The sequence below is a fragment of the Solanum pennellii genome, chromosome 8 (genome assembly GCF_001406875.1).
Source record: "Solanum pennellii chromosome 8, SPENNV200".
Lineage (NCBI taxonomy): Eukaryota > Viridiplantae > Streptophyta > Magnoliopsida > Solanales > Solanaceae > Solanum > Solanum pennellii.
Window position 1 is genome coordinate 3,705,228 of NC_028644.1, and position 21,771 is coordinate 3,726,998.

The 21,771-nt window shown below is 31.1% G+C and overlaps 2 protein-coding genes and 1 pseudogene across 2 annotated transcripts in view; all 3 read right to left on the bottom strand.

Annotated features, from left to right (window-relative positions):
* LOC107028991 (AUGMIN subunit 2) overlaps window positions 1-7,780 on the bottom strand; it is a 22,258-nt gene extending 14,478 nt beyond the window's left edge. Inside the window, exons 1-5 of the mRNA XM_015230259.2 lie at window positions 7,671-7,780; window positions 7,286-7,457; window positions 6,176-6,301; window positions 5,068-5,172; window positions 2,476-2,544 (exon numbers count right to left, since the gene is read on the bottom strand). Coding sequence (XP_015085745.1) covers window positions 2,476-2,544; window positions 5,068-5,172; window positions 6,176-6,301; window positions 7,286-7,405 — 420 coding nt within the window. The 5' untranslated portion in view covers window positions 7,406-7,457; window positions 7,671-7,780. The remainder of the gene's footprint in view (window positions 1-2,475; window positions 2,545-5,067; window positions 5,173-6,175; window positions 6,302-7,285; window positions 7,458-7,670) is intronic.
* Window positions 7,781-9,137: 1,357 nt separating this feature from the next.
* On the bottom strand, window positions 9,138-15,575 carry LOC107028818 (linoleate 9S-lipoxygenase A). The gene is made up of 9 exons (XM_015230029.2): window positions 15,326-15,575; window positions 12,764-13,053; window positions 11,856-12,096; window positions 11,416-11,757; window positions 11,252-11,337; window positions 11,025-11,132; window positions 10,644-10,948; window positions 10,173-10,436; window positions 9,138-10,102 (listed from the first exon to the last, which is right to left on the bottom strand). Exons 1-9 carry the CDS (start codon window positions 15,516-15,518, stop codon window positions 9,349-9,351), a joined length of 2,583 nt encoding a protein of 860 aa, XP_015085515.1. The 5' UTR covers window positions 15,519-15,575; the 3' UTR covers window positions 9,138-9,348.
* Window positions 15,576-19,904: 4,329 nt separating this feature from the next.
* Window positions 19,905-21,193, bottom strand: LOC114078359 (annotated as a pseudogene).
* Between the last annotated feature and the right edge of the window lie 578 nt (window positions 21,194-21,771).

Sequence of the window (21,771 nt, forward strand, 5' to 3'; positions counted from 1 at the left end):
ATCGCATCAATAATATATAGTCAGGTAAGAATACAAATTAAAAAATCAAAATAAGCTTAGTACACATAGAAAGAATTCATGAAAAATAACAAACACACAAATGAGTATTGGTAATTCGAATATCCGTACTATCATCTGAATATCCATTTATTTAGTGCAAAATATAGATAATATATTTCTATTTTTAAAAAAGTTGGTATATATATATATATATATATATTAGATCGGATTGAATGTTTGCTTAATTATTACTCCCTTCGTCCCATTTTATATGGCATCATTTTTTTTGTCAGTCCCAAAAAGAATGCCGCATTTCCTTATATGGTAAGTATTTAAAGGTATAATTTCTCCTTTTTCTTTATTGGTCCCACTTAATTTTCTAATACATTTATGAGGAGAGAGAAAACTGAGTTACTTTTTTGAAGGGCAATTTGATAAACATTTCAAAATCTTTATTATTTCTTAAACTCCGGATCAAATATTGCCACATAAAATGAAACGGAGAGAGTATTATTTTTTAAAAACTATTTTGCATGTTTTAGCGGGCAGAAAGAACACATTTTTGACTGAGATATGATAATAAGTAATTAGTTTTGAAATCTAATAAGTTCAATGTAATATAAAATTTCATACACTTCAAATCAGGAATATATTTCATCTTCTACTCCCTCTGTTTTAAAAAGAGTGGCATCGTTTAACTTGACATGAAGTTGAAGAAAATAAAAAAAACTTTTGAATCTTATGGTCTTAAATTAGAGTTACGTCAAATGTACAAAATTGCCCTTTAATCTTGTGGCTTTAAACATGTCACATGGAAAGCTGAAATTAAAATGTTATCAAAAAAAGAAAGAGGTCATTCATTTTGAAACGGACTAAAAAGGAAAGGGGGATCATTCTTTTTTAAACAAAGGGAGTATATATTAATTTTCGTATAGATCTAATAAGTTTGATGTATCTTCTATATATTAGTTTTCGTTTTTATACGGAGGTTAACTTAACTGAAATCTTTTATATACGTACACATACACACCCCTATATTTGTATTGGATGAATATCATAAAACACTATTTTATTTTTCAGTTCCTCAGAATGCATGCATTATTTTGTGGTTAATTCACTAGGGCCATTATTGTCAAAAAAACTAGAACAGATATAAAGGGGAAATATTAACACATAATCTTTACCAAAATGTTGTGGAAATATATAGCATTAGCCATTATATATCAGAGTAGTCCCATAATTAAAACAAAGGATTATGTCATATGCGACTCCTTAAAGTTGTCCTCGTAATTCACTTAGACACCTCAACTAGGACCAGTACCTATTGAACACTTTTATTTATTCAAAACTTGTTCCTATTAGACATTTTTCGACAATAAGTAAAAAAAATAAAGTGTGTGTAATGCACTTGCTGTGATGTGGCAAAGTGACTAATTAAAAGATAACATGTGGTGATAGGCCCAACAATTATAGAAAAATAAATTTATGTTAAAAAGAATGAAAATTATTTCAAATAAATTTTCCATCTATTTTTTTTATAAAATAAAAATAAATAAGAAGCCCAACCCTACCCCATCCCCTTTCTTCTTCATCTTCTTCCTAGCAAGATTTCTTTCTCAAAGGACAAAATTCAATTTCTTTGTTAATTGCATACATAATTATTTTTTATTCTTAATACGTGAGAGAGATATTCAAAGAAACTGATATAAGAGTGACAAAGAAAGACACTCTGTCAATCTAGAGATCAATAACAAAGAGAAACTGAGAGGAGCTAAATTAATTTTATTGAATCAATCTGATATTATGTTTGATAATTTTAATGGGTTTACATTTTAATTTGAATGGTAATATTTATTCGAAGGTAACCGAAATGGAGGTCATCGACTAATTTTTTTCAATCCAATGTTCTTTCTTCTTTCTTTCCTCCAAATTCAATTAGCAGGTTCATTTTTTATTTTTTAATAATATCGAAAAGAAATAGAATAGAAAAAAGTAAGAAAAAATTGGATGCACTGGTCTTCGTGGAGAAGACGAGTTACAGGGGTTGGGTGGGGGCTTTTTGTTTTTTTCTTTTAAGAATTAGTATTAGTTTTAAATATATAATTTTTTAAAATTATATTATTTAAATGCCAAGTGGCACTCAAAGAAGCAAAAGTATTAAGTTTTTTTTGGAAAAAATAAAAATAAAACATTATTTAAAAAATTTCACGCGCTCAGAGTAAGTGTAAAATACTTTTTTTGCCACCTCAACATTTTGTGTTAAATAGGTATACTTTTTGAACAGTTCAGGTGTTCAATAGGTAATAGTTATATATATATATATATATATAGTTGAGGTGTCCAAGTGAAATATGCGGACAACTTTAAGGGGCTGCAGATGACTTAAGCCTATATATGGACAAGCATTTATCTCTAGAGTTCTAGATATTCATGGAAGATAAACTAATTTTATATTACAGTTGGCAAGTAACAAACCTGATATTCAGCTTCAACGGGAATGCAATCCAACGAATATGGTTGTTGAAGGCGAGCAATTATGCGGTCCTAAAAGTCCACGGAAGAGGTTTAATTAAACACAGCGGCAAAATGAAGCAAATGAGGAAGGAAATCATAATTACAAAATAAATAAATGAATAATAAATAAGAGGATTCCATCATGTAATTCTGCAATTGTATGAAATTTACTTAACTACACCAAAAATAATTGGCAGTGCTCTCTGCTGCATAGGGACAACTGCAAGCCAATGCAAGCTTTCTTAACCCAATATTCTGGTCTCATCTCAAGGTACGTGCATTTCAATAAAATATTCTCCATCTTAAAATCATGAAGGTTCTCCCATTACAAGGAACATTCATGTAAAGCCCCATAATGTCATATAACTAATTAGGACCCACTCGAGTGTATTGAGTGTAAGATATGATATTGGACTTAGTGGAAGCGATTAGGTGGCTTAAAATACTCAAAACAAACTAAATAAAATGTCTCAGGACCTGAACAGGGGTTATGCGTTGCACAACCATTGCATGGACTGAAATAGAATAATTGCAGTTTGTGGCGCTTTAGTTATGCGTCACAAGACCTGGAAAAGATTCCATGTTTGGCATGGCGCTGTCGTTGTGCAGACACAACAAGTCCCCAGGCTCAGAATATAATTTAAAAGTCACGTCCAGGAGAAAGAAAACATATTATTTTTTCTTCAACATATTTGAGAGCTTGGGAGGATAAAAGTGACTTAGTGCTTTCCCTTTACATCCATGGTAAGAATCCAAACTCATGTGAATTCAACTCATTTAACACAAACTAACGCGAGGATTAACACATTCATTACAAAGTTCCATTTCAAGAACTCCACGAGAGACGAATCTAGGGATTAACACAATTAAAACTTCATTGTAATACGGTCTACAAAGTTTTTATCATGATTAAAACTCAAGGACCAAAATACACGAGGACTAACACAATAAAAACTCGAATCTTCCTTTTTTTTTCTTTGATGTGTATAAGGACTGAATTATACAAACTAGTAGATTATTTAAACCATGGGTTACACAAATTCTGGTTCCATGGATGTAATTTGGTTAAGATATGGAACAAAATTTAAACCTTTGGACATGTATTGATTATTGACTCTGAACAACAGGGCAAACACGAAATCAAGCACTGAATCGAGCGAAAAATATGAGAAGTTGAGTAAGCTCGAAGCTTGAGGCAAGTTAAAGCTCGCTAGCTTACTAATAAGAATTCTAGAAACATCAGTGTACCCTACATGTTCGATAAAATACTGTAGATAATATCCCGGGGAATCAGCTCTCAGTCCACTGTTCAGTAGTAAGAACGAACATACGAGTTGTACATGTCTTATTTGATATCTTTCTTGACTTATGTGATTTATATACTCAGCTTTCAGAATATAATGTGCGTACAGGAATCATGAACCATTACACATCACGTGCATTGCATTGTCACGTCTAAGCTCAGTTCAAATTTAGCTACTGGTGTGATCACATTATTAGACTTAGAAGGGAGAAATGGTCAACTTCCCCTTGTATAAGAGCCACGAGGGTCAGGGGTTAGCTACCGATGCTCGTAAGCGCCAACTTAGGGGATAGGCCGACACCCCCCATGTGTGTTCCAGATCTCAACGTACATAGGGTCACAACATTAAAATCCTTTTTCATCCAAAAATCATTTGCTTACAAAATTACTTGTACATTCATGTCTAGCTATATTGTGAGCATGCAGTCTCTAGTTATCAGCTACCTTTAGAAGAATATGCCAGTTTCCAACATATGTGATATTTCCTGTTCTTGCTATTTGTACCTTTAACCCAAAAGTTTCGTTCTCTGCCACTGAGGAAATAGTCAATGAGACTTGCTGGTATCCTATCGGGAGAGACTTAGCCTGTGAGGGCCTGCATCAATTTTTGTGGATGCAGATACTACAGATTACACTCCAGGCATGATCGGATTGGTTAGACTTCAGCGCAACTCACTTTCATTAGTCACTTTGGCGGGAGCACAATCTTATATATTGCTTTAAGCTTTTAAGTTTAAGGTAATGCATCAATAACATACTTTTAGTATCTTAGAGGCTCATGACTCAACCTAGTGGGTATGTTAAGGATTTCAGTCTCAGTTTGTGATATTCATTTATAGACCTATTTGATTAAGTAAAACTCCAATCCTTGGCATGACACTGCTACCTCTTTTTTTTTATTTGCCTCTCTCTATGTATTGACTCCCCCATACAAGAACGCAAGACACGTGCACAAAGAAGCACATCCTCTCTCTACCGCTGATTCCCCCATGCAAGAATGAAAGAGTGCACAAAGAAGCACATCTGTAATACTTTCATGAATATGGCTGTGCGCAAATAAAAACACACATATGAAAACCAACATCATTCTTCTTTCTCAGTCTTTGCTAGACATTGCAGAAACGAAGTTTTATTATTCCAAATTATTTTTTCATAAATACGACTCTTATTTGTAGTATGAAGAAAATCTATACAAATCATGTTTAAACAATGCAGAAAATAGAAGCTAAAATTTAGATTAGGTCAATTACCTTGTTCTGAATAACGTCCTTCAAAATAGTAGTAATCCTTTGCAATGTTTCAATCTTCTTTTCCATTTCACTGACGTGTGTCAGATGAGCAACATTTTTGTCCTCCTAAAGTTGTAGCGCAGTACTATGTTAGTTCGGGATACCGTCTAAAAGAGTAAATTTTCAGGTAACTAGGTGATGAAAATAAAATATCACAATTATCAGTCCTTGTAAACTCAATTTATAGTGTCCCATGCAGTACTCTAGGAATCCACTAAGAAGAGCACAAGGTGAAGAACCACAGAAATACAGTTTTGAGTTGAACTTAAAGCAAAGCAAGTGGCAAATCCTCTCTGTGCCCGATCAAATCAAGATGCCTTGTAGTGTTAAATATTAGGTTTTTCTTAACGTTGTACATCATCTGGGAGTCGGGAGATTGAATGATTGAACTGCAATGATCCTCCCCCAGATTATGTTCATGCAGGTTAAAAACAAATCTAGAATTCAATTAAATATTCTGCATTTAAGTTAGACATAGACAAGTGATAATACTGAACTTATGTTTTCCCAAGATGAAACGAGTAAAAATTTTAGATTTAGAAAGCTCATTGCATTAGTGGTCACCCATTTTGACCAAATTACCAAAACTATTAAACTAAGCTGCCAACACAATGTAAGCTAGTCTCTAACTATAGTGCGCAAGCTATTTATGCACTTGAATACACACACGAAATAGAAAACGATCTAACAAGTATTAATTAATACACAACCAAATAATTGTATATGCTGTGAGCTTTTGTTAACACTGTGCGAAACGGTAGGATGTTCTCTTTTTTTATGGTTAATTTCCATTGATAGGAATTACGTGCTCACCACAATTACAAGTTGAAAACCTAGTTAAGGAAGTTCTCAAATTAATTTGAACGATATGGTATCCATGCCTGTCTAAATGGATAGAACATTTGTATATTAGGTTCAAACTAAAAAGGTCAAAGTGGTATGTATATATTCATGCTGGCAGGAAGCACATTCACTAGATTTAAAGCACCACATTGTGTTGGATATTTTAAGTAAAATGTAAAACCTTAAAAAGAAGATAGATGAATCATTACAATAACAACAATATCACCTTTCGACCTTGAAGTTCCACTTGTAAATCTGCAATCTTCCTTTGAACAGCAGTAAGTTCCTTCAAGACCCTGATCAAATCATCACCATTTTCGCCAGTGGTGGTGGATAAGTTTTGGATCTCCTCCTAAACAAAGGGAATGTTGTTGAATTCCAGTCAATAAATACAAATAAATCTCAAAGTATGAGAGAAAACAAAGAGCAGTAAAAATAGAGATGAACAAAGAGAGAAGCAAGGACATATTGAAAGCCATTCGAATACACATGCACAAACTTTGGGTTATCCCCGTGGTGTAAGAACAATAGAGAAAACAAAAAAGTTGGGAAAAGGAAAGCAATCTACAATGATGAAAGGTCAATAAACATGAAAGCATAGATAAACTGCAGTACCAAAAAGCACGTAAACTGATTTTTTTCTTTTTAAGTAGCACAAATTTTTCAATTCCCAGCAAAAACCAGCTAAACTCTTTTCTCCTTCTTTTTCTGTTTCCTTTTGTTATGGGTAGTGACTGAGCCAGCATATGCACACCACGACAAATCAACATAGTAGCATGTCTAGCAACAACAAGAACAACATACCCAATATAGTCCCACAAAGTGGAGTCCTGGGAGGGTAGAGTGTACGAAGACCTTACGCTTACCCCTCAAAGGTAGAGAGGTTGTCTCCGATAGACCCTTAGCTTAGGGGAAAATAGTCCGAAGCAGGCCCAAAAAAGAGTAACGGGAGTATAAGTAACAACCTGTATTTGCATGTCTAGCCTACAAGCAAACATTCCCATCCACCAACAACTTCTCTAGAATCTTAAGCTAAACCATGTAAATTCCCCCATTTCTCTGCAATATTATACAGTTGCATCTCTTTTTTAGTTGAAGCCCTTTTAAAATCATTGTATTTAACCTTCATAAAACCCTAAATGCCTAAATTTAACTTCCAAAAAAGCAGATTAAACTTCCGTTCATCACAATCAAATCGATCTACATTAAAATGGGAATTCAGCAACAAGTCTTCAATTACAATTATCAAAACAATCAAACTACAAAATTCTAAAGGTGAATCCCACCAAGAAAATCAGCAATACAAGACCCAGTTGGGCAGTAAAAAAAGGTGAACCTGAGAAGGAGGAGGAGGAACAGAAAAGCCCAATTCAGCAGCAATAGAGAGAGCATCAGACATTCCACCAAGTCGTCTCATGGGTTTTCTTCCTACCCATGTTGAATCGCTTCCCATCATCGGATTTTGCTTCCTTTTTTCTCTCTCTACAACGTCTTCTACTATCTACCAACTTCAAATGTAAGGAATTAGAGCAAAGGGATGAGTAAAGATGAGCAATTTGTCAAAGGGATCGGACGGCAAACTAGTTATTATAAGCTACATGAATCCTCCATAACAATTTTTCTCCATTTCAATCCCTAACTACTTAATGTCCCCTTTATAACCATTCCGTTCAATTGAAAATCACAATCTCTGTGTGTGCGTGAGAGAGAGGGATACATACTTGAAGTTCGAAGTCTGAAATAGAAAAAATCCGGCGCCGGCGAAACCTCCGATCTTCACCGGAGAGAGAATGAACTGATAAATGAAAGTTCAAATATATTTAAAATAGTTTTCAAATTATTATAGAATATTTTTTAATAAACTTTAAATTTACACTTAAATTAGTTTTTATCCAATATAGTACTCCCTCCGTTTCTTAAAGAATGACTTTTGTATAAAGAAGACTTGATACAGAATTTAAGAATATAAAGAAGATTTTTATATTTTGTGGTGCTAAATTAAAGTTAAGTTAAATGTACAAAATTATTTGATCTTATGGCCTTAAACATGTCATATGGAAAGCTGATTTTAAAATGTTACCAAAAAAAAAAGGTCATTCTTTTTTAGATAGAGGGAGTAATATTTTTGTTGTTGCGGTTTAGAAGTACAAAATATTTACTCCAGCCGTTTCAAAATGATGGTCTAGTTTGACTTGGAATGAATTTAAGAAAAGAAAGAAGATTTTTTAACCTTGTAGTTCAAAGTTAAAGTTATGTCAAATGTATCAAAATACACTTTAATGTTGTGGTCTTAAACATATCAAGTAGAAAGTTAAAGTTAAAGTTTGCCAAAAAAGAAAAGAGATCATCTTTTTTAAACAGACTAAAAAAAGAAATAGAGACATTCTTTTTAAAACGTAGCGAGTAAAACGCTTATTTTAAAGTGCCATTCCTCAAAATACCTCCTATTTTGTAAATATGTACTATATTTATGTTCAAATTGTAATCTTTTTTTTTGAAGTAAAATAAATTATATAAGAAAAAAGGATATCAAGAACCAAAACTCTTAAAAAAAATACGATTGTTATATAAATTTCATTTTTCTTTATAAAATACTATTCTTTATACTGATTATTTTTAAATAGGAAAAATTACATGAATTAATATATTTTAAAAAATAATTACTAAATTTAGAGATATTTTTTATTTATTACCATTTATAGAAATATTGTGATAAATCTGTAATATGTACTAAAAGTGAATTATGTATGCAATATTTTTGAATTATAATTGTTTTTGAAATATATTATGTGTTATTTGATAAAAAATTGTCACATTGTATTATAAGTGTATTAAAATGTGTGATAAATGTATTATTCATCATTAAAACTTGTATTATATGTGAATAATAAATTGTTCTTTGTGATATATATTAAACTTGTATTATAAATGAATTAAAAATGGTCAAGTAAAAAGAAAATGATATTGCTATAAATTGTAAATATTTTTTTATTATAATATATTTATGTAAGTTTTCCTTTTAAATATTGATTTATTGATTGTTTTAATTTCTAAATATTGATTTATTTATTATTTTAATTCCTCAAGGAGAAATCCCAAGCAAGTTGAAGAGCATTATTTGAGTTTGATTAATAAATTTGAAAAACACTTTTATCAATACTCAAGAGTTTGTGCTTGACCAAAATATATTGGAAACTTGACTAATTGCAAAATATATTGGAACTTTTCAGCTGGAATTAGTTTTATTATTCTCACAACATACTGAGAATTACATAACAAGTAAGGTTGAAATGAAAATACAGTAAACTTAGGAGAATCAAACATACAGAAATGATCAATTTTATTTGAAGATTCATTCAAACTCCAGCTTTCTTCATTTTCATGTGTACTCAAACTCTTCTATATTGACACACTGTTTGGAATTCCTTTGCCTGTAAGTCCACCTTCACTTGTTGGGAACAGCAACGTATACGGAGCGTTAACGGGGCCTGTTCTGTTTGTCAATATGTTGTTACCATTCCTCTGCATAATCTGTTTTTCAATGTCTGTTAACTTCTTTCCAAATCTTTCGAAAGCAGTGAGTGGTTCTTTGTCCTTTGTCCATTCAGGAGACTCTCGTTGTCCGAGGTATATCTCATCTGTGGTATGCCTTGACAATATCTCTATGAGGGAAACACCAAGCAATGTTTGTAACTGAGCTGTGATTGTTTTCAAGAATGCCTTATCGGGGTTTTTCTTTAGCTCTTCGTATTCAGGAGTACCTGGTTCAGGCATGAATTTTCGACTTACTGTGGGACGATTTGGGAGGTAACCTGCATAAGGATATTGCCCGAAATTAACTGCTGCATGAAGTGCAGAAGCTATCCATATGATGGTTGTACACGAATCGATTAGCTCTTGTGGTGTTTCCATTTCAGGCCACCATGGTTCATTTTTCTTGTCACCATGTCCCACTTCTCGGACTTCCTTCCACCACGCTTGTAGTTCATTGTCTTTCAAAATCTCTTCATTCGATCCGTAGTAGAAACTGCAGTAATCTGTCACCCAACTTTTGATTGCAGACCAGATTTCTAAGCCATCAACAGCATATGGATAGTCATCTATCAGTAAACGAACACCATGAGGAGAACTCGAGTCCTCAACTGCTACTCCCCTGAAATTGAATTGGTCATATAATGTGAGCATCCTAATGTTTTCATATAACGTTAGTTTTGACGTTGTACCTCTTAACAAGATCAGCCGGAAGGGCTTGATCAGGGAAGACCCAATCTTTGTAAACGACAGCTGACATTTCCATGGCAAATTTGGAAGGGAAAACTGTACTCTCAAGAACTCCACCAGCATTGATTAGGATCTGTCTTGCCAAAGCATTAATATTCATTGTGTCTCGGAAATGAGGATATAGAAGCTTATGAATAGGGTGAAGCACACTTAGTTGCCTGTTTGTTGCAATCACAAATGGCTCGATCACAGCATGTGTATTCAACCTGCGAAGATGATCAAACGTATTAGATTAATACTACAAGGCATGTGTTGGTGCAGGGTTTAAAGAAGGGCTGAATCACAAGGATCTATTGTACACAACCTTATGAACTCATTACAACTTTACCAGTTACTTCAAAGTTCCCCTTCGAGTTAGTTATTATTGTGTATCATGAATCACTATACAAGTCTTTCGACATAAAGGGAATTACCAATGACTAATCAGTTGATGAACACCAGAGTCATTCACCGCAACATAAGCTTTAGCCAATTGCCAGATAGAGCTCTCAACACCTTGATCACTTGGAGTATACACTTTACTAGTAACACCAAATTGATCTCCATCTGGATGTGGCAAACTCAATTCAATTGCTAGTGGCTTCAAAGATCCATTATCTTGCAAGAATAGCAAAGTTCTCGAGGCATATGTTTTCGTTGTTGTAGTGTTTATCCTCCTCAAATATGGTATAAGAACATCATGATGGTTCAATATGAAAAGTTTATTACTGTTGATCGCCTGTCAAATAACATGTTAAAATCCTTATCGTAATCATACAAACTAGTATGGAATTTCGAGTAAATATATATCTTACCTCATCAATCGTTAGTCCATCCAGCTTATCCTCTATGTGTTCTGCAGTAATTGTACTGTTTTGATTTCCATATAGTTCGGGATCTAGCTTGCTTTTTGGAGGAAATTCCTTGCAAATTAAACAAGAAACAAAACATCAATACTCTTTATCTAACAAGAAAACTTACTAGTCGCGACATATTCAAAGTTTTAGTCCCCTATTTCCTAGTCGCGAAGAAACTAACTTACTTCAAGTCTACTAATTATAACAGGATTAACTCCAGCTAGCATTTCTCTTGCAAATTCTTCATCAGTCCTCCACGCGGTTTTACTATCTGCACAATCGATACTTAAATCATACAAACACATAAAAGTGAGTGATCATTAGTTAGATTAGATGTAAAAAATTGTACCTTTTATCACTAGAGGAGTTGGAAATCTCAATATTCCTTCACCGTCTGTTCGAAGGAGTTCTCTTATCATCTCTAGAGGAATAGCATCAGTAAGAGCTTTAAATAAAGGTCCTTGAGGAAGTTTGATCCCTCCTTCATATAGTCTAAGTACATCCTCAAAACTATCGAACTCGTTAGGGGTACCATCAAACAAGGCATGTAATTCAGGGAGGATGAATTGAACAATGGATTTCAATGCATATGTTAGGAAGTCTGACATCTTCAAGTGACCAAAACGCTCGTCTCTCGGTACATAGATGTCTAAGCTCAGAATAAGTGGAATCCTGCTTTCACTTTTAGGATCTATACAAAGCAAAAAAACAATGTAACTGATCAGAAAGTTAGCTTTCAATGAAACTAAACGCGTTGAATGGACTGATAAATGTGAACGTCTAACTAACCTGTTCGTGTTGGTGGTCTACCAGTTCTTCCTCTCCGAGGATACGGGTAGTCAGCAGAACCTCCTAAGGTAGTTCTAACATTTTCTTTACCTTGATCAGGATTACCTAAGTCATTGTAGACATCATAGTCATAAATCCTATCCCACGCCTCGCGCTTTCCAGTTCCATCTCCTCTTAATGTTAGCAATTCATTTTCTCTGTATTTTCGCAAAAGCTCTGGTGTTTCACTTGGGAGATATGGCTGCATAAACAATCAAAACATTGCAGTTTGAACACTTGCCTTTGTTTACATGCTCAAGGGTCGTTTCGTAGCTGGTTAGAGTCATGCATGTATTAGTCATATACTGTATGAGGGAAATTTATGTATGGATTGGTTATGTATAGTTTAGTCATTATATTCATGTATATAATACATATATTTTCTCATATATAACATATATATGTAGTATTAGTTATGCTTATTTTAATTAAATAAACCAAACATCATATCAATTTCATATATGAATAACTTGCACTATCAAAAAAATCACTATATTCCGACCGAAAAATGTTCAGTAGTTATTCCCACAAGTATTTTGATTAAATTGGTGACGAAACAAATATATAGTAATTGTTTCATATGGAAAAAATTAGAAAACTTCCCGAGTGATCAGTTGATTCGTTGAAAAATGAATAGGAAAATCCTGTTATATAGCACAAATTCCTCACTGATTCCCGATGAGGAAATAATTATTTTTATTTTTAGTAGTGTTACCCCCTAAATACCTACCAAAGTGTGACAGTACTAATGCAATATTAGTTTAATTAATACCAGCATAACTCATTACATGACACTATTTATGCTGCATAAGTTACCTCCAAACCAGCTACGAAACGACCAGTTAGTAGTTTGAAAAAGTAAATCATACCTGATTTGCAAAGAAAATTCTATCTGATTTGTATCTAAAAGAAGGATAAACCCAAGAATTGCAAACAAAATGGACCTTGCCATGATTAGGCACATCTTCAAGTGTGAGTGACTTGAGAAAGAACTCATTGATATGCATATTTTTTATGACAAATGCACCTGGAACTCCAAATTCCTCATTCCAATCAAATGTGACACCAAAGGCTGTTTCACCAGCTGCTAATGGTGTTAGAGTAAGGAGAAAGTTCTCCAAATAAGCTGGATTGCTGTGTTTCCCTTGTAAACCATTTGCTGCCGAACAGTGGCCAAGTCAGAAATTTAGTTAAAAATTATTCAAAATTTAATATGAAAAATATTTTCTTAACATATATAATTCGAAAAACGTTATTGTATCTAGGGTCAATAAAACCTTTAGAGAGAGAAGATTGATTATAAATACTTACTTTATATTATATTATTGTTACTAAATAACGATAATTATATTATTACCGAAAAATCCATTAGTTATGGTTGTGAAATGCGACATCAAGATGAATTGATTGTTGATAAATAAGGATAATAGCAACTATAATAATAATTTAAATATGAGATTATTTTATTTATGTAAATTTTAATTATCATGTTTGGTAAAGATAAAAGACTTTATTGATGTTGGATCTCACTTATTTGATACTCTAAAATAAAAGGTCAATAAAGGTGTAAGTTTAAAAAAATATATATATATGTTTGAAAAGTTTCAAAAACTTAAATTTCATGCCCAATTGAACATTTTACATAAAATTGAGTAAATAATATATTAAGTGCCAAATTAATTATGGTAGTCACACACCTTTGACAAATATCAGTATTTGTCAGTATCAATAATATGTGTATGCTATTCACCATATATCTTTAGTAATAATAGGTACTCTCCGTTTTAATTTACTTACTTTTATATATATATTATATATATATATATATAAATTACTGTTATTTCAAAAATGCATATTTTTTAAATTTAACTTTTCATATGATATGATTCAATTTTTTTAAAAAAATAACAAATAAATTAAAACGAAAAGGATAATTAGATTATAAAATTAGATTAGGTAACTTAATGTAACAATTTATTTATCTTGTGGGGTCACAATTATTCAATGATAGATTTTGTCCTTTCCAATCATTTGTGCCCGTCTACATACTATTTTATATTTAAAATGAGATCAATATTGAAGTGCAGTATTATTATTTTTGTCTAATATAAATAGTGTAATTCTTTTGTTTTCAAAATTTTAAATAAAACTAGATCTAAATATATGTAAAAAAAATGTGAAAACTGTCATTAAACCACCAAAAGATCGCTTGGTATGTAATTTGGCGTTGAGTTAAAAGTATTAAATTTTGTATAAGTAATATGATATTTGGTATTTAGTTAGGACACAAGTTATCTATGTATAAAATTAATATGTGCTTGGTTTGTAATTTAGAAATTTCTATATAATTAATAAATAACAAAATTAGAATTTTGATTAAGGAATATCTATATATCAAGAAGTAAAAATGGTGTAAAACTCAATAACTGTTTTAAATAATATATAATTTCTCAATGAAAAAGTATCGATTGACACTATTCAAGTAGTGTAGGTCCGCAATGTAACTAATACATATGCAAACTATGAAATAATCTATATATTATTTTATGCAATATAAATAACGAATGAAATACACAATAACTAAATAATACATAATAGATATCGGCATGAAATCCTTAATAACTAATCTCTTAATTATTAATACTTGCATAACTCTAATCAGTTACCGAATAACTCCTAAGTTGATAGACATAATTTTGCATTTTGTATTTATTTTTATTAAATAGAAACTAAAGATAGATAATATTTATTACAAAAAAAAATTAACACTTAAAATAATTAACGATATTAAATAAAAATATAATAATCAAAATACATAGAGTTATTAAGATATACTTCACAATATACTAGCTAAAAAGTTGTTTATGAATAATTTTAGTAGTGGACATGTCTTTTTCTATGAAAACCCCATAAAAATTATTCCTAACTACTACTTAAAAATATAATAAACATTACATAAATGAATATATGTTTTCACATTAACATCACTCTTATTACGTGGATTACCTCTTGATGCATCATCTATCATTATTCGTGATATAATTCCTAACAATTAATTCTAAAATATGATATTACTATCATATAAACCTTAATATTTTTTTTATATATTTAGAAACAATTAATTATAAAATATCATATTCAAGAAGATCATAACATTCAAAAGTCTGTCCTTATTTCCCTTCCAATTAAACTTTATCTCTGATCGTATTGTACACCTTCACATAAGCAAGGGCTGAGTCAGGTTACACAAAAATAGTTCAGCTAAACCTCCTTCGATAAAATTATTATTTATGTACAAATAATAGATATTGAACCTCTTTTTACGATATAGATATCAACGTTTTAAGTAATAATCTTGGCTCTATCACTGTACGTCAAATGCATGAGTGATAAATATATATATAGTGCATGATGAGAGGTTATAAACTTACCAGGATCACTTTGAACAGAACTAATTAATTGAAAAGAAACTTTTTGGCCAAGTGCCTCAAAGATTTTATCAGTTAAAGAGCCAGCAAGATCAGTAAAATCTAGAGCATTTTTCTTCATCATCACCACAGTTCCTTTAACTTTCTTTGAGTCATGATGGCCACCAATTAATCCACCCACAAGTTGACCTAACATGATGATGATGATGAATAAGAGAACTATTAAAAAGTATAAAAAGATATGATGAGTTTTTGTTGTGAAATTCCAATGGAAATGAGTCTTCTATTTATAGCCAAAAACACAAAAGTTACTATAGCTAGCAAGATATAAAGATAATAATAATAATAATAGTAAACAATAAAAAAAACAATAGACATATCCACATGTTACACGTTCTTAACTCCACTTTTTTTGTTGTTGTAATTTTATAATTTATATTACTAGTTGATTAATAGACATTTTCTTTTCTTTTTGGTGGTCACTTTCGTCTTATTGTCGTGGCGGATTTAAGATTTTTATTATCGTTATATCTGGATAAGTGTTATGAGTTTTTTATAATATATTTTATTATATTATTTAGTTAATATAATTTTTAAATAAATTGTATACCTTTCTCTATCGCTACATAATGTCACGGATCAATTATTTGAATGACAAGCCTAAGAAAATAAATAGGGTGAAGTGAATGAGTGATTATTAAAAGGTAAGGTAAAGGATAAACTAAGATTATTAAATAATAAATAAAGATAAAATAAGAAGAAAATATTAAGATGATGATACGATTATATCAAATCAGTAGTTACACAAATAAATCGGACTCTTTGTCCTTACCTAAGGGTGAATTTAATCTATACGATACAATAAGATTTAAGTAACAATCAAACTAAACATTGTATACACATTAATAATACAATAAAACATGTAACAACCATCCAAACAAGGCGTAAAGAGGGTTTTAAATATAAGAATATATATGCTTAAGATTTGAACTAGAAACTCAAGGTAAATTTTGAAGCCCCTCAACCACTAGCCAAGCTGTAATTTTTTGTTCACGAGATTCAAAATCCGTGTAGACATAAAAAAAATTTTAAAAAATCATTATATATACCATGCGAAATATATTTTGCCGACCTCCTCGCCACACTCTAGCTCGGCCATACATATTAAGAGAATTTTAATTTATAGGTGTTCTGACATGTGATATGATATCATAATTTCAAATAAGTATTCTGACATATGATCTGAAATCATGTACATGCATATGAAATGATTTAATGTAAAACTTGATCAATAAATTTTTATATATATAATTTTAACTTTTGAAAAGAAATACTCATGCTTAGCATGAAGAGATTGTTTATATTATGTGAAAAGGATTATATTAAAAAATAATTAGCTATTACTATTGTTGACTACTAAATTAAAGAACAACGTGGATTTTATTTTATAAAAAAAAATTATTTTTATAATATTTGTTGGAAAAAACTGATGGACATCCGTCAATTTTCTTAAAGTCCATCAATTTTTAATTGACTTTTTTCATAAATAAAATTGTTGAATAAAGTCGATTTTAAAACCTATACGTCGATCTTCTGTTCAATTTTCATTATTTTTAGTAGCGTTTTGTTCTCTTAATATGCTTACTATTATGCTTATGGAACTTGAAATTATAAAAAAGGTTAGAGATAGAACTTAAATAAATGTATTTAAATTATTTATGATTATCATATTTTTCCTATAAATATGAGCTAATTTAAATAGATAATCAATGAATCGTCGAATCATGATTATAATATCAATTTTGTGAGTCAGCAAAATGATAGAGATCTTAAATAAGTTTATTAACTGTATAAAGATAGATACAATGAAATTATGCATTGTTTATAACAACATTAACTTACTTTAATTACTTTCTTGCTTAAGTGGAATAAATAAACAACCAAAAAGAGTTAGTATAAAAAAATATAAAACATAAACACAAAAATGTACAAGTACATCAAATACATAATATTACTTCAAATTAAAATTGTGAAATACAAATACAAAAAAAAGGATCTAAGCAATTCTATACGAGATTATCTTAGCGAGTGCGATATGTTATATCGTAAAAAAAAATATCGTTTCATTTTGTATATATTGAAAATTGTTGCTATGCATAGTAATTCAAAGCTGTAGATCCTGTAATTAAGATATTTTTTAAAAATCATATCTGAATGACTGTATGTATATAGTGATGCTTCAAGGTTACACATAGGGTGTGTTTCCTACGAAGGAAAATGTTTTTCATGAAAAATATTTTTTTTGAAAATAAATAAATTTTGAATTTATTTTCTCATGTTTAATTAGTGAGTAGAAAATATTTTGAGAAATAATGAATATTGCTTTTACAAATTCAAGATAAAATGAACATGTTTTATGATAAATACCTAGAATTTGTGTTAGTCATAATGGGTTAAATCGTTGCTATTTCTGCTTTCAGAAAGTGTTTCATTGATTTAGGATTAGTCAGTTCTATTTTTTGATGGGATAGTAAAGAGATAATAACTCAACGGTAAAGTGTCATCTTGACGTGGTGAAAGAAAATATTGTCCTTATTTACTTGTCTATTTTTAACTTAATCGTTATCGTTGAACAAATAGAGTAATATATTGTATTTTTAAGGGAAAATGCACAAGTACTCCCCTAACCTATGTCCGAAATCTCAGAGATACACTTATACTATACTAAGATCCTATTACCCCCTAAACTTATTTTATAAATAACTTTCTACCCCTTTTCAGCCTACATAGCACTATTTTATGAGCCAGCCAGCACGTGTTAACATTTTTTTTCAAGCTAGTATCATGTAGGCCAAAAAAGGATAGAAAATTATTTATAAAATAAATTTAAAAAAATAATAAAACTTTTAACATAGTATAAATATAGCTATAAAATTTTAGACATATATTAAAAAATACTTATGCATTTTCAGTATTTTTTAAGGATGGTATGGTGCTAAAAATAATCCAAACTAGAGTAAGGCTGTAAATGACACATATTATAAAGTCAATAATGAAGCCATACATTGTCCCCTTACCTACTGCTTCCAATAGACCTATGCTTCTTGAAAAACACGCCAAACGAGTCATTTTCATGCTACATATCTATAATTCAGACTATATACATGATAAGATAGCAATTTCAATTGTTTATGTAATTATTATTTCATCCATTTTAATTAGGAGTGATAATTGAATTAAAAAAGATCAATACGATAAATCAGATAAGATTCATGTCAATTTATTTGGATTAAAAAGGTTCAGATCAAAATCAATTATTCAATTTTTTCTTAGTTTTTATTACTTTATTTGGTTTTAATAAGATTTTAGTACTTAAAATTATTATGGCTAGATTGTTTATGAGTATGGTTAAACAATTAAAATCGAATCACTATTCAAATCAAACTGATTTTAAAAGTTGACATTTGGTGTGGTTTGGTTTAGTTAGGTTAGGTTTAGCTTTAAATTTTGGAAATCGATACCTTTTTACACAAAATTTCTCATTAGATTATTTGGGCTATACATAAGTTCAATTTTTAATGAGATGAGCTAATAAATATGTTGTACAAATCTAACTACATACCAACGGAAAGTCATTATGCGCGGTCGTATCCCATCGTATTCATGTATCAATGTGTAAGTGGTCATCAGAGGCTGATCTAGGATTTGGAGGTCAGGGTGACACAACGTTCAAGTAAGATGAAAGGATCGGTTGCTTTAATTTTGGGTTACAACTCAGGTTATTAATTTTATTTATTTTATAAATGAATCGATCAAATATGCATGTAGTAATATTTTTTTTAGATATTATGTGATTAGATATAACTAAACAATTCAATTTTATTTTCTTTTTGGAATTTGATGTCTTCTTCACTGAAACTTTTAAGAAAAAAAAAACTTTTCATATTAAAATTTGAGCTTGTATAAACCATCTAATAGTATTAACATAATATATTCATCTTCCATTGACTTTATGTGTTATTGAAAATATATAGTTGAGAAAGAATAAAAATTGTAGTTTCAGCCTAATCATCTTACATAGCAAAAACGTCGATGAATATCGCAAGAACCTTTAAATTAAAAAAATCATTTTTGAAACTTATGTTTTTTAAAATTACTATTTAAATATATTCTTCATAATATTTATTTGATGCTCATAATTCTGTACTCACTAATTGATAAAAAAAATAAACACGTTACACTCATATCAAGAGATTAATAATTAGTACAAGAGAAAATAAAAAAAAACTCAAATTAATTATGAAAAAGAGGTCAATTTGAATTAATAAAAAATAGTAATAAATATATAAGAACAAATGTAGAAAAAGAAAAGAAAAGGAAAAAAAGGGGTCAATTTGAATTAGTAAAGAATAGTCATAAATAAATAAGAATTTTTTTAAAATAGTTCGTTCATCATGTATTATTCATATTGCAAAAGAGTACGTTGGTAATGTGAGACGGAAGGTAAGTATCCCACTCCATCGAACCAGACGTAGAAACAGATGATCTAGCAAGACAATGAGCAACCTGATTCGCTGATTTCTTAACAGCCGACAAAGAAAGAAAAGGTAACTCTCTGATAAGAGTTTTTTTTACAATAAAAAACTAAAGAATCAAAGTAAGAGTAATTCACCAAGTTTTCTTCTAGAGCTTGCTTCACAAGTAGATTATCAGTTTCCACAACCAACCTCGTTTTATTGAATCGTTCCTTTAGCCAACTAAGAACCTCACGCACCCCTATGATCTCGGTCAACAATGGGCTAGCCAACGACTAAGAAATAAAACTTTCCCCGCAATAAATTGACCCAAATGATCACGTAGCACCATGCCTATTCCTGCCAAACCTGTATTGATCTCGTAAGAGGCATCAATATTACATTTAACTGTGTCAAGCAAAGGTCGCTCCCATTTAGCAACCATTTTTGTAGCAGCAACAACAGTCATATCGGCTCCCGAATTAGTGCTCCTCCATTCCTCCAGCTCCTTCTTTGCACGGTACAAAGTGGCAGCGGGCACACTTTGTTTATTATTCCAACATAAATAATTTCTGGCTTCCCATAAGCTCCACAAAATCATGAATGCTTCCTCCATTTTCACTTTTGCATTGCTCTTTCTTTGCTCTTCAAACCATGCCACAAAATCTCCTAGTACATCCTGCCAACCAAACTTTGATTGAATCCAACATTGTTTTGCAAATTGACAATCTACCAAGCAATGTTTCACAGTTTCTGATGCTTGCAAACATCGAGGGCAAATTGGACTAGCTACACATTTTTCTTAGAAAGACTCTCACATGTAGGTGAAATATTTCTTAAAGCTCTCCAGATAGAGTTAAGCACCTTAGGCGGCAATGATATACTCCAGATGAATTTCCAAAGTTGTTGGTCCTGCGAGTTGGGTACTAGAATAGAAAAAAAAAGAAAAGAAAAAAAAGGAGCAAGCAAAAAAGGAAGTGTTGATGGCCAGGTTCAAAACTGCATAGCCTAGGTAGGAGATCCGCTCCTTTGCCAGTTGAGTTGTTTCGCAGCAGAGTTACTGGGTGGCAAAACTAATATATATACAATTAATATACATATATACATATATATACAATATTTTTTCCGAGATCACTGGGTGTCGTGACACCCCCACGTGGCCACGTAAATCCGCCCCTGATTCTCATATAATAGTTGCGTCGTTGCGCCTAAAGTCTTATGGCTGAAGGAAACTCTTTTGAATAAGAAACAATTTGATCTCAATAAAAGAAAATGGAATAGAAAGTTCCTTGCCTTAGACTTCGAGTTGACAGAGAGTAATGACAGAAATCTTAGCCTTACAAGACGCGGACAACTTTGCAATTCGAAGGGAGAAAAGTAAGAAAATGTTGGAAGAGATGGCCTTGAGCCTATTCTGGGTTCTATTAATTAATAATTAGATGTGCCAGGTCACCGAACTTAGAGTAGGAAATTCCAGTGAAAGCTTCATTCTAAAAAGACAGAAGAAGAGCAAGAACATCGGATATTCCTATTCCGAAAAGGCTAGTTGTTGATTTCACTCAACCTCTCCTCGGCTCACTCGCTGCCTTAGCCTTAAGTCTGAACCTTCACTCTGGAAGTTCTTTCGTTTTGTTCAACAAAAGCTAGATTGTCACCTTCAAGCCCAGAGGGCAAGAAGCTCTTCGTCTTCAAACTTAAATGAGTTCGACTGTTTGAGTTTGATTTTGTCACGCCTAGTTTCAACCTACATTTTTTACTTGAGGTTGATACACAAAATTAAAATAATTATATGTACTTTTTTATTTAGTCAATTTAACTATTTAATAGAAAAATAAAAATATATTTCTTTTCTTCAAAATTTAAATCAAAAATATTTTAATGAACTACTTTATTAAAAGTTGAGGTATTGGCTTGAAATATGACTTTAGTTCAATT